At 36.1% G+C, this 18,602-nt stretch overlaps 6 protein-coding genes across 6 annotated transcripts; 2 read left to right on the top strand and 4 right to left on the bottom strand.

Annotated features, from left to right (window-relative positions):
* Positions 1-56: 56 nt before the first annotated feature.
* On the top strand, positions 57-779 carry C9374_012879 (uncharacterized protein; the record flags this gene model as incomplete). Its single annotated transcript, XM_044688694.1, has 1 exon — positions 57-779. One exon carries the CDS (start codon positions 57-59, stop codon positions 777-779), a length of 723 nt encoding a protein of 240 aa, XP_044542207.1.
* Positions 780-963: 184 nt separating this feature from the next.
* On the bottom strand, positions 964-2,079 carry C9374_012878 (uncharacterized protein; the record flags this gene model as incomplete). Its single annotated transcript, XM_044688693.1, has 1 exon — positions 964-2,079. One exon carries the CDS (start codon positions 2,077-2,079, stop codon positions 964-966), a length of 1,116 nt encoding a protein of 371 aa, XP_044542206.1.
* Positions 2,080-3,479: 1,400 nt separating this feature from the next.
* On the bottom strand, positions 3,480-5,602 carry C9374_012877 (uncharacterized protein; the record flags this gene model as incomplete). Its single annotated transcript, XM_044688691.1, has 6 exons — positions 3,480-4,089; positions 4,163-4,291; positions 4,371-4,497; positions 4,547-4,802; positions 4,889-5,052; positions 5,188-5,602. The coding sequence occupies 6 exons, from the start codon at positions 5,600-5,602 to the stop codon at positions 3,480-3,482; spliced, it is 1,701 nt and encodes a 566-aa protein (XP_044542205.1).
* A 1,048-nt stretch (positions 5,603-6,650) lies between these two features.
* C9374_012876 (uncharacterized protein) lies at positions 6,651-8,360 on the bottom strand (the record flags this gene model as incomplete). The annotated part of the gene is made up of 1 exon (XM_044688690.1): positions 6,651-8,360. The coding sequence occupies one exon, from the start codon at positions 8,358-8,360 to the stop codon at positions 6,651-6,653; it is 1,710 nt and encodes a 569-aa protein (XP_044542204.1).
* An 829-nt stretch (positions 8,361-9,189) lies between these two features.
* On the bottom strand, positions 9,190-9,546 carry C9374_012875 (uncharacterized protein; the record flags this gene model as incomplete). Its single annotated transcript, XM_044688689.1, has 1 exon — positions 9,190-9,546. The coding sequence occupies one exon, from the start codon at positions 9,544-9,546 to the stop codon at positions 9,190-9,192; it is 357 nt and encodes a 118-aa protein (XP_044542203.1).
* A 6,440-nt stretch (positions 9,547-15,986) lies between these two features.
* On the top strand, positions 15,987-17,335 carry C9374_012874 (uncharacterized protein; the record flags this gene model as incomplete). Its single annotated transcript, XM_044688688.1, has 2 exons — positions 15,987-16,393; positions 16,711-17,335. 2 exons carry the CDS (start codon positions 15,987-15,989, stop codon positions 17,333-17,335), a joined length of 1,032 nt encoding a protein of 343 aa, XP_044542202.1.
* Positions 17,336-18,602: the final 1,267 nt, after the last annotated feature.

Below are 18,602 nucleotides of genomic sequence, written 5' to 3'. Positions count from 1 at the left end.
CCAAGTCCTTTTGTAACCTTTCCCAAAGTTCTTTGTAATCAAAAAAAAATCATAACATGGTGCATGATTCCATTTCACATCCAACACCATGGTTGTTGTTGGTTGGGATGATGCTTCTCATCTCCGCAGTCACCTATTCCACAGCAGCAACAACTCCTTCCATTCTGTCCAACAATAACAAACACATTCATCACATTCCTTTAAAAAAGGAATCCAAACAGCCGGGTTGGACCGATCAACGAAATTTCCTTCGTTCCTTTTACTTTTCGACTGGAGGTCCTTATTGGAGAAATAACACGGGTTGGAACACATTGGATACCAAAGATGAAACAAATTATTGTTCATGGAGAGGAGTGAGATGTGTCAAGGATGAATCTGTTCTTTCCATTGCATTGGTGAATAATAATTTAACAGGATTATTACCTTCGGGTGTTTCTGTATTGAAAGATTTAATGATTTTGGATTTGGGGTTCAATAATTTGTATGGACAAATTCCTAAAGAATATTCTGAATTGGAGTATTTGAATGGATTTGCTGTTGGAAGTAATCATTTTGAAGGAATGTTGCCAGAAAGATTTTGTGGTATTTTGAGTTGTGATGCGTATAATAATCCAAAATTGAAATGTCCTTCCAATAATTGTAGAAATAATCATTGTAACATGTCGCAGTGTAATTGTGGAGGAATGCAAATGTGCAATGATGACAATGATTGTGCTGGAAAATTATGTGGCAAGTGTAAACAACAAGGAAGCAATCCATGGTATAAAATATGTCAGTAATATATATATATGGTTTTCCAAGTGATCGAATGTCTCGTCCCATGACACTACTATATTTGGATGACTGTGAAATGTGAAATTATAGAAATGCTGAGAAATGTGAAATCATTAAAATGATAAACTACAGATCATGATTCCATGAACCAATATTAATCCCAAAGTGAAGGAGTGTCATACACAAATGTCAGAGACTGTCCCACATGTTTGGATGCTTCGTTTTCAATCGTTCATCATTTCTCAAAGACTCGCTGGCATATTGCAATGCATGACCATTTTGTTTCACAGCATGCATGACTATATCAAAATCTGATTGTAATTCCTCTGATGCCAACTCCAAAAGAGTTCCATTCCACGACAGAGCTTTCATAATAATCTCTCGATCATTTCGTAACTCGTGTGAAGCATGTTCCAATGCAAAGCCATTCTGTGAAACCGCTTGCAATACAATTTCTCGATCATTTCGTAATTCCAAGGATGCATATTGGAGTGCCAATCCGTTCTGTGAAACTGCTTGAAATACGACTGGAAAGGAACTTTTAATACAATGTAACGCACTGGATAAAGAATTTCCATTTCTTTTGACTGCTAGTTGCATAATCTCCTCATCTCGTTGAATCGATTCATCACATTCCACAAGAGAAATGATACAAGAACCTTTCCCAGTTAGAGCAGCTCGAACTATTTCACGATCATTCTTCCATTCTTGGGATGCAAATTTAAAAGCATAAGGTCTTTCAGAAATTGCTGCCAAAGCTATTTCACGATCATTTCTCAACGCATCAGAAACAAATTGTAAGGAAGGTCCAAAATGTGAAACAATTTTCAAAACAAATTCTCGATCATTTTGTAATTTTCTTGAAGCGTATTGAAATAAATAACATTGATGACAATCAATGATGGCTTCCAACATGAATGTCTTGTCATGATTACATGGCAATGGATGTTGTTCTAAAAATCGAGCCAACTGCATGGAGTCCATTCTTTCCTCTCGATTCTTGCCCTTTTCTTTCAAGCGTCGAATAAATTCTTCTTTTGCAAAGACAAGTTTTACAAGATCTTGAGAAGTGGTTCGTTGTTTTTGAAGTAATTGTATGAATAATGAATTGTGTTGAAAATAATTTGAGTTTTGGAGATATTTCGAGTAGGGATGATGTTGAATCGAGTCCTTTTCATCATGAATAAATTGATTAATTTTACAACACAAATCCCGATGAGCCAACAGATCACATGCATCTAATTTCAATGAAGGTGTTGTTTCGTCATTGGCTGAAGGCACGCGATGTGATCTTCCATGAATCATTTTTTTTTCACTAAATCAGAAACTTTTAAACTCCCAGTTCAGGAACGTAGACTGATTGGAATTGTTGGATGTGATATTTAGCCAGCATGTCCAAGAGAAGGTTTTTCCAACCTTTTCAAAGTCATATTGGCATTTGTTCTTACAGAAGTGTTTTCAAAACATTTTGAGATGGATTATATATGAAAAAACTATTAACAGAATAATAGTACCGATAGCAATTTCAGCATTTACATCTATTTATATATTTACAAATCATTCCACCACGATTCATTGGAATAGGACAATTTAGCTTGAACACTTAATGATGATGGTGATGCCAAATTGTTAGCCAAGATTTACATCGTCTTTTATGGCAATAGCAGATTGGACATCCCCATCGATTTCTCTTGTAACCATATTTACACCATTTATGGCAATGGAATTTTCTGCATGGTCTATGTCTGCAACGACAACCCTTTTGACAACCACAACGATCTCTCAAAAAACCAAATTTACACCATTTGTGACAATAGAATTTTTTACACTTTGGACGATAGCTTTGATGAGTGGTGAGTGTGGTTTGTGCAGAACCTTCTTGTTCATTACATTTGACAGCTACGGCAGATAATATCAAAACGAGTAATAGAGCTGCACTTGCAAGAATGATTCTATGCATGATCTTGGAGTTCATGATGTTAATTGTATTCTCGATTAGATTTAATTGTTTTTGTTTGAGTGGAAAATGTTGTTCAAACAGTTCACATTTTATTCTGTTTACTCACTTTCAGTTGCACTCGTTGAAAATAGCAAACTTCCAATTTAAGCATTAGTGAAGATCGAGGACGATATTTCTTTTTTGGAGTTTTGAATTGTAGTAAGATCACGAAAACTCAAAGTTACAGTTCATGTGTCAGTTCGTGGATGAACTTGGGATAACAATTGAAAGCTATGAAATTTCGGACCACTTTCATTATACAACGACAAGATATGAACCTCATGTTGGAAGTGATAAATAGAAGTCGATGTTTATTATTCAATTTCCATTGTGGGAGCCAAGGCCATTTGCAGGATACCATGATCATTGTCTTTTGCAGGAACAAAAACATCCATTCCTAATCGATTCCCAAGTTCAATTATGATTTCAACAGGAACTTCCTTCTCAGCAGTCCATGTCAGTTGCTATTCAAGAATTAATTAGAGATTTATGGATTGTATTTGATGTGTTTGATCTGAAAACGAAAGAAAGTAAATTGAATAGCACCATTAATTCATCTAGTTTAATTAACAAACGAATTTTCTTTGAAGAAACCAGAAGTGAACATACTACACCCATTGACAAAAACTTTCAAGGAAGTGTTGAATGGATTTGAATTTTGTTTTGATTCAAGTCGTCGATTATGGCATGTAATTTTGGTGTTGGTTTAGAACATCCCACCCAAACCAAAATGGTATTGTTCATCATCCTCTTCTTTTCCACCAGTGTCCTCCAACATTTGTAACAACTCTGTTGCAAGTGCAGATATATCCTTGTTTCTATGTCCAATCAATTGTTCAATTTTTTGACTTCCATTGTTGGTTTCAATTTGCTTAATGATGAGATCCACATTTCCACGTCCTTCTTTATATCGAGTCATTAACGAATCTAAACCTTCGAGTGCAACAAGAATATACTTGTGATCAGAAGAATTCAACGCATCACAAAATTTTGAAATGACTCCACATTCAATGATATATTCAAGTTGCTTGAAATTAGCTCCACAACAATAATTGGAAAGTGTCCACATGGCTTCTTTTTTAACGTCAAAGTTTTCTTGTTCCATTCTTTCAATAATCTTTAGAATCAATCCAGCATCAATCGCAGCTTGAATTTGTTCTGGGGAACCAGCACAAATATTTGATATTGTCCACACAGCTTCTTTTCGAATTGATTTTTTAGAATGAACAAGGAGAGTGTGGATAATTGGTAAAATACCCATTGAAACTAAATATTCTGTTTGGACATCATCACCAGAGGCAATATTACCAATGATTCTATTGTTATCAAAGTTATCGTTCATGGAGTTGTAACCAGATATGATTTGGTTACCTTATGTTCATGACTTACCTTAATGCTGGTGCCACTACTGAGTGTGAGTCATGAGAGAGCAGTGTGATCACTTGTTTCACACAATTACTGTCAATAACAGCTTGAATTCGATCATTGGCTCCATCCGTCACATAAGAAAGAGCCCACCTTAAAAATGGTTGGAAAGAAAAATCAAATAAAGTATTATTGTTGTTTAAAATTATTGTCAAAGCATAGTAGTACTTACGCTGTATCAGAAAGGACTTCATTGTCAGTTGAGAATATCAATCGACTCAGTGCAGGAAGAGCTTCCAGAACATAGTATTCTGAGGGTTTAGGATTTCCCCTTACTAAGTTTGAAATTGCCCATGCCGCTGATATATTTGATAAAATGTAAATATGGCATCTCTGTTGAAAACTTACCGCATCTTACAACAGATAAGCTTTGGCTCATAGACACCAAATTTACAATATTTCGCAGGGCACCATTCATCAATAGAAAGTCTCTCATGTTGGCTGAATCTCCTGCAATATTTCCCAATGCCCAACAACACTGTTCCAATATGTAATCATTGTTATATGTTTCCAGTAATTGAACAAGTGACGGTATACATCCAATGTCAACAATGTGTTTGGTGTGTTCTGAAGTTCCTGATGCAACATTTGTGATTGCCCAAATCTGTTGTGTGTGGAAAAATTATGAACGGTATGCGAATTCAAGAGGTGAAACATCGATCTGTGAATTCAAGACACAATGAAACATACAGCTTCAAATTGTAAAGCATATATTTTTTGCAAGTCAACTTTTTGACGTCTTTTTTCAAGTTTGGTCTCAGCAAAAATGTTCTCATCATGATTACCAACATCAATGTCAAAATATTTTTCAAGTTCAGAAAATTTCAAATATTTCGCAAAGTGCATGGTCGCTCCTGTAAAGTCACATCATCATCAAATTGTGAGTAATTGTTCATTATTCATATTTGGTCATATAGGCATGAAACAAGGATTATGAATGTGATTATTAATATTACTACAGCAATGCAACACAATGTTCCAAAACAAACCTGATTCTATGACTGGAGTGATTGGAGGATTTGGTTCAGATAAAATCTTTCTGAACAACACAGCCGTTCTCAAAATTGTTAAAAAACTATTACATCCCAAAATCAAACTTTGAGATAATCGAGGAAAGTTTAAAATCATTTCTGAATTTGGAATGCTCTTTCTTCTCAATTCATAGGAAAGAGTACAATTGTCCGATGATTGAATATTTTCTGAAAATTGTTCTTGACTCAGCTTGACTACTGGATGATCATCATCACGATGAATATTGGAAACAAAGTGGGATGATGATGTTTTAAATCGACAATACTTTTCCCTTTTCCTTGCCAAATGTACTTCTCGTTGTTCGATTTTCTTGCTGGTTTGTTCTCTTTCGGGATGAGTATTGACCTGATCTGCTTCTTCATCGATTGTCATTTTTACGAATTTTTTTTCGAGAGTTGAAAAAGTGGAATTGTAATTGCTGGCAGCAGACTTGGATGGAAACCATTTCTCAAGTATTTTGGAATTCAGATCTCGTGTCATTCATTCGTGTTAGTTTGAATCGAAACTCATTCTCTGACAATGAACTAACTCAAACTAACTCCAAAATACTCCTATAACAGCTGAACTCGAAATCCTAAACGCAAAACAACCTACCCACCAACTCTCGAAATCATTCGATCAACTAAGGAGTGGTTTTTAAAGATCGATTTTGGATGCGTTGGGAGTCAATACTGCCAGTACATGGGTTGCCTGAATTTATTTTGCCTGAAATTTTGCCGAATAAATTCGTCTGGAACATTTCTTCGATACATGTATTGAGACATTGTTGATCTTCCAATGAACCAGTCGCTACAGCAAGCGTTAGGCACGAACGGAATGAGTTTATGGAAATGTTTCTTTGCAAAATATGATCGTCATGAAGGCATTATCATTACGCTTGAACTTGGATATCAAAAGTGTTTTCAACAATGACAATTGTAAATTAAGGGTTGACTCATGGATTCTTGTTTCGTTCATGAGAAGAGGATATTGATGCAGCCATGCATTACGACATCTCCTCCATTTCAACCCATTTCACACCTCTGTATAATACATTCTATTCCTTTTTGGTAATTTAGATGGATACTCATACAGAAATTCTCTGTACTCTAAAAATTACCTTGTACTGTATATTACTAGAGCTATTCAAGATAATGTAAGAGCTTGTTACTTACATCACCCATAGCATATTTTGTGACATTGGTATATTTCCATGATTACCACCATGGTATTTAATGTGAAGAGTGAGTCCTGTGATAGATATGGTGTACCTCAAGAAACACACGTGTCATTCATGAGAGTTAAAGCCTGAATCCGTTGTTGGTGACGAGAAATTCGAACCATCTCCTGTCTCAAGCCGTCAGGTATTTGGGGACTTGATTTTCATATTTGGGCACAAAAATTTCATATATACGTGTGGTCGAGTGACTGGTGTTTACTTTTATCTCCATGCTGTCCGATACCTCTGCATCTCTATTATTTGTCTTTGCTTTTCCACTTCAATTTCAATTTTTTCTTCAAGATTTGGTATGAGATTGGTTTTTTGTTCGAAAAATTCAATCTCTGCATAGACATCACGTGACTTGGCCCAAACACTGCGTCCAAGTCGAGCCAACACCTGACTTTGAAGACTTTTTGAATTTTTCAAGCTTGCCAAATTGAGTTTTTCAACACTTTTCGAGCCAATAGTTTCAACCTCAAAATAAGAATACAAATCGACATGATTATTCTTCTCGATTTGCTTTTTCATAATGAACAGCAACATGTCCCAGTCCACTTGAACTTGAGAAAAAGAACGTTGAAGGAAATACTCTACTAGGTTCGATTCGTAATGTATACAAGTATCAGAGGGAGCATAGTTGAATAAATTCAAGTTGTAGGTCAAGACTAAATATTCCAAAATCTCATATAGAAATAATTTGGGTTTTGGTATCAAACGTAGAAAGCGTTCCTTCCGAAATGATCTCGCAAGAGTGAAATGAAGGAATGTTTCAATCTTTTTAAAATCTTGTTGATAATGTTTTCTAATTAATTCTTCTACAATATTAGAGTCAGGTTTCATTGCTTCACTGAAAGAGAGAATTTGTGTTAAATATGATGCTCCAATTGATACATCAAATTTCTTTTCCATGTAAAGTAAAAGTTTGTGTTTGTCCCAAAACACAGAAATCGGATGCTTGGAGTCATCGAATGAGTTTAAGAAATTGTTAAACAGAGTTTGATGAAATAAAGGCTTTCCCAATTTTCTTTCAAGAATTTCTGTGAGAATGTCAATATTTTGTACGTCGTCTGTCAAAAGAACCTGTTTAAATAAATGTATAATCACGTTCGTTCGTATCAATTCTGTTTTGGGAGACTCTTTAATGTGATGTGCAAGTTCCTTAAACTGTTCAAAAGAAAAGCATTCAATATGGTCGAAAAATGTGTTCGATACATTGTCATGATGTGTGGTAATGTACTTGTCAAGTGTGTTGGTATCAACAGTGTTTTTTTTCATGGCTTTGAATGATCTTATCAGTAAATCTTCAGACTTGAGGTCTTTGACAAACCATTCCAATAGCTTGATTATGTTATCCTCCAATGCATTATCAATCTCATCACATGCTAATTTCAATAAATAATTACAGACATCATTGTGCACAAGAAGCATGTATTTAAATCTTCCAAGTGCACGTTCTTTTTGAGCTTTGATGATTGGTCGAATACAATAGATGAAATCACCTTGTGAAGCAAGTTTTTTCTTCTTATTTTCTAATCGTTTTACATGTCTTTGTATTCGATATCGTTCTTTCAGGACAAACACATTAAATCTCTGTTCTAGGCTCAGTGCTTGTCCAAATACTCGCTCTCCTTCTTGCACAGGATGTAAATATTCCAAATATTTCCAAAAGTAAGTTTTCAATTTATCCATCCAAAACTCATTCCGATACAGATGAAGATTGGTAGAATTTTGGGGAGAGGGATTGAATATGTTTTCCGATTCGGATGATTGCGCATTGGAATCATGTAAAGCAGACTTGTTGGTTACAACCACTTCCCACTCGTTTTCAATACTTGCATTCCATTCTCTACACACCAACCGAAACGATGATAGAGACTCCATGTCAATATAAGAAGCGACGAGTCGCAACACATCCTTGCATAGTACCATTTGTATTTTTTTTTTAATTGCATCGCCCAATTTTCTCGTCCATCACTCCGGTTTCCTACTCCCAGATAGTGATGCGAAAAGGCACGTCCCACCTATTGAAAGGAATTGGCCTGAAATCCAAGTACTGTGAGCCCTTTTCGTTGGCAAATGCCACAAATACTCTGACAAGATTGATGACTCAGAACCTTGTGTGCTTAGTTAGAATCCCAACTTAAATTCGGTGTACATGTACCTCAATTAATTTTTTGTAAAATCAAAGAAAAACGAATGTAGAACGACGATTGAAAATTCGCAGTATTAATATTTCAATTGAGCGAGTTCGATGTTGTGGAATGCTCTCACAAGAGTCAGGAGAATGACCTAAAAGTCCAAGAATGTCGTCCTCAATTTCCAACTCAACAATTTTGAATTGAATTATTGAATTTATTGTATTTAATGAATGGTGAAGATGTTGTTTTTGGAGAGTGCTTCTCTCCTTCTTTTTCTTCGTTATTTACAAGAATGTTGTTGATGGATCCTCTTAAATCTTGTTTTCAAAAGCAGATCTCGAGAGGGCCTTGTCATTTCTTGAGATTTTGGTATTGGCAGCAATGATATCCGAAAGTGTTACACGGTCAACGGCTTTTCTGACTTTCTTCATCCATGCTTGTCTTTGGTGAGAGTAGAAACATGGGTCTCCCTTCACAAATGCTTCAAATTGATCCTTAATAATCTTGGTGCCCAAGCTTCCGAGTTGAGAATTTCCTTTCTTTGGCTCCATAAGCATACCCAACCATGGATCGAGATCCTTCAAATCCTCTCCAAAATATTTGATAAGCTTTTCACGGAGTTAAGCATTGGATGTCATGTCGGAGGCTGTGAGTGGCTGGAGGCCTAAACTCTTTCTCATGTCGTTGAAGGATGGAAGACCTGCATCACGTCCTCGTTGAATGTCATTCGCAGCTAGATCCAAACGAACGTTGGGACCAAACAAGAAATCTCTAAGCCCATCAGCAATCTTTTCATCAAGATTTTGTGACGGCTGGATACACAAACCTCTGGTAATCATCTCGAGTTCGCCTTGAGTGTTGGTAAGTCTTCTAAAAGCGTTGAATGCATCCTTAAATTCAATAGGATCCTTTTCATTACCCTTGTCATCGATTCTATGAAGCTGACAGGACACGAGTGAGTGACCGAATCTATTCATTTAATTTGTGAAAATGGTCCCAATTTGTTGTGAAGTCTCCTTTTACCACGAAATTATTCAAATCTTAGTACTTACCTGTAAGCAGCGGTGGAAAATTCATTCGATGGTGTTACATTGATATCAGGATTAAATTTCAACTTGTAAGGATGTTATATGCCAAAATTTGTCGCATGAATTGCCGTGCCAAAATTTTTTTTGGAATGACCGACCATTCCAAAATTTGTCTCAGCTTATTAACTGTGAAGCGAAGTAAATCATTGAAACAAAACAAGGTCAATTCAACCAAAGACACATTTGTACCAGTTTCACGCGTGATTAAATTAATATTTATGATGACATAACCACTGTCATCGAGACTTGCCAACTTGCCATAAAAATTAAATTGTTTATTGGTTCATCAGCACTAGACAGGAATTGGGAACGTTTCACTGTTTCTTCCTATACCCATGGCGTCAATATCATGGTCATGTCTCAAAAATTCCTACTACAGTCTTTGGTGGAGATTTCTTTACAGAGTGGATGGTACTTGTAGTATCTACTTTCTGGAACCCTTAGCAACGTCAGGCGCGAAAAAACTTGCCAAAAATTGCGCGAAAATTCCAACACCCTGGATGCAACCCCAAACCAAAAAAATTTACAAGTTAAATTTCGCCCAACAGCAAGAAAAACTGCGCATGATAGTTGCTAAGGGGTGACCAAGCAACATGAATTGAGCAAAAGCATAGAACATGGCACTAACACCAAACTTGTTGCTATTATCACACTTCTCTTGTTTACAAAACACGTTACTGAGTTCTCTTGCAGAATGTTTTTGACGTGGAGGAACCCTCACACCGTCTGTGTAAGCTGCAGCAGTCAATCTTGGGAAGGATTGACCTGTTGAACCAAATGTTGGATGTTTTGGATTCACTCCGATACCGTCATACGAATAACAGGCTTTCTTAATTGGGCGAGAGAGTTTTTTCAAGTCCTTCAAGCGAATCTCTTTGCTGAGTGTAAAGTGTGCGAGTAATATCGCAACCACTGTCACCACTTATGTACAACCAAGCAATCGTTTGCTTACAGATGTCATTTTTCTTTGTGTTGGTGGTTTTGTTAAATTCGGATCTATTTATAGTTGTGAGTGGATGGCCACACCCGTTATGTGAATTCAAAACCGGCCCAAAAATGTGAAGCTGTTTGACATGATCTTTGTTGCTTGTCTCTCTTAATTAAAAAGTGGGTATTAAAAATTTTGACGTTGAAAAAAAAGCCCAAAGGCTCGTTTGAAATCGTTAATGTCATAAACTTCCACCTTCCTTTTTTTGAGCTTTTATTAGTTTAGTATTCAATACACAACGTGACAGCGAAAGGTTGTACAGGAATCTAAGAGAGACACAAGTTCTAGAAAAACAGCTGTTCTTTTTGACAATAGGAATTTCATTTATGTAATTATTAAGGGTATCCTTAATTCGCTTCACCGAAAGCTGAGACAAAATTTTGTCATTCCATAAAAATTTAATCACCACCCTGTGAAGGGTGAATGCTGTGACAGATATTGGGGTCATCAAGAGATCAAACTTGAAATACAAGTCATTCATCAGAGAGGTCCAGCGAAAACATGAAATATGATTCTTTTTCAATAAATTACGGTGGACACAATTCTCTCCTGACAATGAAGTGTAGAGTATATATATATTCCTGACATTTGTAGATGAGTATATGTTTGGAACACAAACAATGACGTACCTGTTGAACGAATGTTCCAACTTTCGGAGGAAACAATGTTGTTTTGTGTTGTGACGTTCTCTGTTTGTCACAACAAATCGAAGTCGATGTTTTGTTGTCTTTGGAAGAAGACCGTATGTACAACAAGTCATGAGGCCTTGCTCATCACCAGAAGAGACAGCCATTATCACCCAGCAAGCATTAATCAAACTTTATTTCATCAGCATTGTCCCAAGGGCACTTTACATCCGGATGACTTGTTCCGTCCCGAAGAAAACAAACACCAAAAAGACCATAATCATTGAAGACAAACAATTCAACAAACGACTGTCATTTCTTGAACATGCTTCTTAAGAATAATTCTTGAAATGTATCGAGAGTGCGACCGATTCGACACAACAAAGCAAAACACCTACTTGAAATCGACAGGTTGGAGAGAGTTGTGGATGGAAAAGCAGTTGTCGAATCATGAAAGTTTATTAAAAATCCTTGTTTTAGATTGAATGGACGATCCAATCCTTCGATCCCAGTTAATTAAATTACCTCAATAAAGGGCGAGATGCTTTTTTCTTGATCCTTTTACCACTGTAAGTGCTTGTCTTATTTTATCATCGACATGAACAACGTGGTTGCGAAGGTTGTTCATCTTTTGGTTAGTTTTTCTTCTCGGCTTGGATTCAATTCAGCTATTGTCCTTGAGTTTCAATTCCTTGATTTCGTCGTTCTGGTAGATGACTTTCTTCATGATGGTTTTTCCTTCTTCTGTTCCTTTCGTCTTCTCCTTTGAATTGATAAGTGACTGGGCAAGGAGAATGTGAAAAAAAGCAACATCTTCTTTGAAATTCATTTCGATCTCAACCTTCATATTTTGCATGTAGCTATGCTGTGCCTATTGAGAGGGAAGAGATGATGATGAATCATGGATAAGCGTATGGATCATGCTCTGATTACTCCACCACTCTATCCGTTTCGATTTCAAGTCTAAGAGGAATACTTCAGTCAACATGTTTCTATCGTCATCAGAAATCTTACAGGTGGATTTACATGCGTATGGTTTCCTTTCAACAACACAAATCTTGCCTGACAAATCCGCAACCAGAGCCCACGCATCCTCAGCCGATCATGAAACTTCAAGTATTCAGGATTCGACAGATCCAAAAATAAAAATCCAGGAATCGCTGGAGCGGATCCTCCGCTTTTCCAGTGAAAGTTGGAACAAATCGAAGTCGATGTTTTGTCGTCTTTGGAAGAAGACCGCTAGGACAACAATTCATGAGGCCTTGCTCATCACCAGAAGAGACAGCCATTATCACCCAGCAAGCATTAATCAAACTTTATTTCATCAGCATTGAAATTTGTCCCAAAGACACTTTATATCAGGATTTGTTCCTCACGCTACAAGTTACATGTTGAGGGACTCCTTGACACCTCAAGCAGGCGGAATGAATAGCACCGCGTTCAAAGCACTTTTTCACTCCTCAACAACTTCCTTGAGTAACAGCCCACTTTTCTCCTTTGAACATAATAGTACGATCTGTTCTTCGATGTGGCTAATGGAATTTCTCCCCACGTTCAACACCGAGATAGCAAAATTGACATTTCTACTTAAGGATTCTCTTGGAGGGAATTCTAAGACCTGTGTTATTGCCAATGTCAATCCTGCAGTTACCTCACTTTCAGAAACTCTGTCCATACTCACTTTTGCTCAAAGAGCTAAATGCATTTATCAAAAAATCAACGAAGAAACCTCAAGAAGCATTCCATTCTTGCAAGAACAAATCAAAATTCTCAGACAACAATTACTTGAAGCAAATAAAAAGATTCACGATGTTTCTACATTGTAAACAACAGAGTTTGGAATTAGTTGGAGGAAAACTAATGGGTTTGTAACTCGCCAAACATCCTTTGAAAAGGATTGGTGTTTGAGGGATTTTCTGCATAATTTGTCATTAGATTTTATTGAGCAGAGTCCCGAGCATTTGAAAAGGGGTACAGATGGCAAAAAACTCCAAAAACCGCTGAGAGGAAAAAAAGGAGAAAACCAGAGAAACGCAAGGAAGTAAGAAGGAAGTGATGAAGAAGAGATGGATTGTGATCAACTCACATTATCATAAATAAACCAAGTATCAAAGGAGGTGATAAGGTCACGTTAATGTAAAAAAAATAAATATTAAAGTAAGGTTAAAAAGTAAATGTGAGTTGTCGAAAAGATTCGAACAAGGCAGTCCTGCACTGTCATAATGTCCTTCAATTAAATGTAATCATAAAAATAGTCTCCAATTTTCCTGTCCAATTGGACCATCGATTAGTTAAGGCAATCTTGAATCCTCAGTAACTGAATTCAGTTCTTCCAGTAATTGTGACGCAAATTAAGGAACTTCATATTCTGAATGAAGTTACTATTTTATTTTCCCCGAAATAGTTTCCAATGGTTGCTAAATTATTGCTTAATTGCAGCAACTCCAGCAACAACCACCATCAAACAATCCCTAAACTTTTTTATTCCAGTAATTGATAGATTTATTGTTGCTTGAAACACACGCAACTTTATTCACAACAAGTGACTTTTGGCAACATTGACCTCAATGTTGTTGCGTTCAACACAATATAGTGTTCCCAACATTACACTATTGGTGACTTTAGTTCCATGAACGCATACTCTTCACATTCAGTATCTTTTACCCAGATGGAATATTGATGATCATCTACGTTTCGTTGTTATCTTCTTTCTTTGCAAACAACATACACTGAGAGATCACTGGTGTCCTCCAATTGAATGTAATCATGAAAATAGTGTCACATCTTGACAACGACGCAACTCTAGTGCAAACTTTCAGAAATCTTCTTCATTCTCCAATTTTTTCCAATCATATAAAATCTTGATGAGTGTCATGATCTCTGTCTTGTTTCATTTGGAATGATATTGAAAATATCATCGACAGAATTCTTGGTCTTAAAGTTTGGATGCAAGACATACACCTGTTGACAGTTGGACAAGTGTTCAATCTTCATCAATCGAGCAAAAGCAACAACAGCTCTATAAAGCAATGCTTGATATTCATCAGTCAACTCTGCTCAAGTCAATAATTAAGCAATATTTGCTATTGAAAAGTTGTCCCAAAGTTTTGTAAATACAAACCAAACGTTGAAATGAGTTCAAATCTTTTCTTTTGATGGACATTGTAACATCTTGAATGGCTTGCGAATCTTTCAAAAGCATTGGTGTTTTTCCAATCCGTGCACGATGAGAGGTGTATGATAATCATATTTGAAGCATAGGTGAAGTGATTTTCTCCAATACCTTTCAGAAATTCTTGCCAGTCTTCTATGTGTTTTTGAAATGTGTTCTTCAAATCCAAAAATAATGTTTTTTTGGTGATTAATGGTGATTTCTTGATTAATGGCGGTGGCGTCAATACTTTAACATCCAATATGACAATTATTTTGAAAAAAGTTAATGTATGATCCAATAAATCATCCAAAAAACTATTTATCAATACCATTCTATTTCTTTTCAAGGTCCGTGTTCCGGACTCGGGAGAGGGATTTCTATCGTTTTAAATGCTTTTGATGGATTTTGGTGATGATGAGCAAAATTTAAAGCTGCTATTACTGCTTGAGAGAATCTTGGTCGCTGTTTGAGAATATTTTCAATCATTTCAATTTTTTGTTAGTTGTATTGTCGAGAGAGATTGAATAGGAGTGTTCAATAGATCTGTTCCATTCAAGCTCTTTTTTATGAACATTTGTTTGACATCATCTTGTTTTTACGTGAAATCTTTTGGTTTGGAAGATTTATCATTTTCGGATTGCATTTTCGGAAAGAAATCACTGCTTTGATGATGGATTTTGGAAGTCAAATGACATGATCTCTTCAAATAAATTTAGAACAGCAATACTTCTGATAGCATTTTCTTCGAAAATACGAATTACTGATTATTGATGTCTGATGGTGTGAATTTTATATCGGTAAGATAGTCATAGAGAAGATGAAGATCAGAATTCGTGGGTGCGAGTTGATGTGGATTGGTTGTCTAGCTCCACATTTGAATTCATTTCGTTCAAGGATAACATGCCAAAGCTAGTTCGGAATTGTTGTTTTGCATTTTTATTTTTAAGAAGCCAAAAACAACCGTTTATCCACCAAGACAACAATAAATCTAGAAATTACGAGTTTATTCTACCACACGTATTAGTAGACATTGATACACCCATCCTTGTATCATTTGACACTCAAATGATTTTTGAGGTGTGGGTTTTTGAGTCAGCCATTTGCAACATTGTACCAGAAATCCATGAGAACCCTTAATAAGAATGGTCATGGACAACTTTCAAATATGACAGCCCTGCGAAACACTTATCACACTCCTAACCGAACACATTTTGCTCATCACAACAATCATCACAACAAAATGAACCTAGTACTTTATCACAATCATCACAACAACTACCTTCGGGTGAAACTCAACAAACAAAATCATCGGAACAATAAATCATCAAAATGTCACAAGATGAGCTACAACAACTCACAAACAAGAATTTAAAAGAATTATGTAAACAATATCATGTTAGGACATCAGGAAACAAACTATAATGAACTTCTATGCATCACTTAATCCAAACGATCTCAAAATGAGTTTGAAGGGAATCTACGGAGCATTAAAAAATTGAAAAATTCTACAAACAATAATTCATCAGCCGAAACCAAGGAAACTAAGAAAAGAAAGAAATCAATGACATCAAGTAGATTAATTGAGAAATCAAAAAAAAAAGAAAAAAAAGTATTGTTTGAAGAATGTAACAAGAAATTTGCAAGCAAAAAAGCTCTCCTCTCCCACAACAAAGACAAGCATGGTTATATTCCTGAAGGCTGGAAAAAAGCACCGGAATTCTGTAATCCATACATCACCAAAGAATGTGGCAAATCGTCAAACAAAGTTACAAACGGAAATAGTTTTGAATTATTCAAACAATTATACACGGCTGAGGTGGAAAAGCATATTTTAGAAAAAACTAATTTAAAATGTGCTGAATTGAAAAAACCTGAGGTTACCTTGCAGGAATTGAACTATTATTTTGCGATTACTTTTACAATGGGGCTTATCAAAATGCCGGAGTTGGCACATTATTGGACAAAGAGGTATATTTATTTGGGAACGGATTAATTCGCAACATAATGACCAAGAAACGTTTTCGAGAAATTCATCAATGCATATCATACGATATTGATTGGATATTAGACACGTTTTGCAACCTGCTTCATGAGTGTTGGATCCCAAGTAATATTGGGGTTGTTGATGAATGTATTATATTGTTCAAAGGACGGTTTAAGGGAAGACAACACGTCCGTGGTAAACCACATGCAACAGGTTTAAAATTATTTATTCTATATGACAGTTTCGGGATGACGGTGTGGTTTTGGTTATACAGAGGGAAAAATAATGAGCATAACCTTAGTACTACCGTAGTTGATTATGTTATGGATTTGGCCAAGAAACTTCCAAATTACAACACAAGAAAGTACACAATAATTACTGATCAATTTTACGGAAGTTTGACATTAGCAGAGCAATTGAAACAAAACAACTTTGAATTTGTATTGAGTTGCCAAAGTAATCGGTCTTCCGAAATATTTTCCAATTATTTGCAACCGGATCTCAAACAGAAAGGAGATCAAAGCTTTATTGTTAGAAATGATAACGCTTTTGCAGCACTCTCAGTGTTTGATTCTGGTAAATGTAATTTTATGGCGTCTGTTGGGTCCACTTCAATTCCAAGAGAAGAATTAGAACGTGTCAAAGCCAAAGGGTCTAACAAAACACCAAGATGTGACATTTTACGATTTTATAACATGAACATGGGAAGTGTTGATTCATTTGACGCTGCATTGAATTTGTACCATTTTCGAAGTAGACATAGAAGTTGGAAACGATGCATGTTTTTTGCAATGATGAAGACACTTGTGGTTGGTTCTCACAAATTATATCAATATTTCCATATGGGACCCAATAACCGAAAGCCTCAACAATTAGGCCATTTGGTTGCCATTATTTACAGCCTTAGTAATCGACAACCTCGGTAAAAAAGGAAATTTCAACGTTGCAACATTTTCCAATGTAGACCCAACAACCCAAACCATTTGTAAGAGAAAAGGAATTCGTTCCAACACCACTTTCAAATGCAGTGCATGCGCTAAACATGTCCACTCACATTGTTGGTTTTAATACCATACGTGTGGAATACAAAGTGAGATGCATATATTCTGTGACGTGTGTCACATTCCCTGAGGGCCCTGACAAATCTGCAGCCAGAGCCCACGCAGTGACACCGGATCCAGCGGCTCTGCAGTGGATCCGATTCAATCCAAAAATCAGGATTTTGATCAATAAAAACTTTCACATTTTAATCTGATGAGACACTACTTTCGAGGTTTCATTCTTTCACAATTGCATTTTGCAACATGACAGGACGATGTTTTTCGTTAGGATTTTGCAAAAAAAACTTTCATTTCAATGAATTCGTTATTCGACAACTGTAATTGATCTTCCTCCACCAGGTGGTTTGGTTGTTCGTCGATTTCAAGTAAAGAGTAATGATTAGATGGTGTTTTGTTTTGTAGAAATGTCGAACTCGCGACATGTTTCTTCAGGTTCAGCCCGAGTTTAAAAGCTTTTTTAGGTCCGGCTAACACCAAACCAAGGTACCAACTGCGTTTGTGTTATGTTGACAACAAACATTAAATTTGGGAAGTGGGAAATGGATGTTTGGCGAGTTACAAATCCATTAGTTTAAATTATTACCAAACTCTTGTTGTTTACAATGTAGAAACATGGCTTTGATTGCCCACTAATTTCATTAAAAATACGAAAATGTGGAATTTACCTGAATTTGTTTGCTCACTAAATAAATAAAAAATACGAAACTTGGAATAGGTTACATCTTGCACTTTCATGACAACATCGCTCACCGCACGATGTAAACATTTCCATTACATGTTTGACAAGTGTATTTTCTCGGGAATCCTTTAGAGGGAACTAGTTTGGTTTCTCTTGCATATATGGGTGTGCGGTTTGTGCTGTTCTTAATTTGATCTGCATATGTTTTGCGGTACATGAGATAATTGATTCTATTATAGCATAGTTTCTTATTGAATGTTATGAGTATTTTGTAAGCGTGGTTCTTCGGTGGGGTGGTTAGTTTTCCTTCCTTCTTCCGCTAATTTATCTGCTGTGTCGTTCATTATGATCTCTTCTCTTTCGTGAGGTTTGGCTGAGGAGATATTTTGATGGGATTTAACGAATTTGAATGAAATGTTTTCATGAAGATTTTCTCTGATGTAACTCACATAT

The sequence above is a fragment of the Naegleria lovaniensis genome (genome assembly GCF_003324165.1).
Source record: "Naegleria lovaniensis strain ATCC 30569 chromosome Unknown tig061, whole genome shotgun sequence".
Taxonomy (NCBI): domain Eukaryota; phylum Heterolobosea; class Eutetramitea; order Acrasida; family Naegleriidae; genus Naegleria; species Naegleria lovaniensis.
This window is presented reverse-complemented; position numbering and strand designations above follow the sequence as displayed.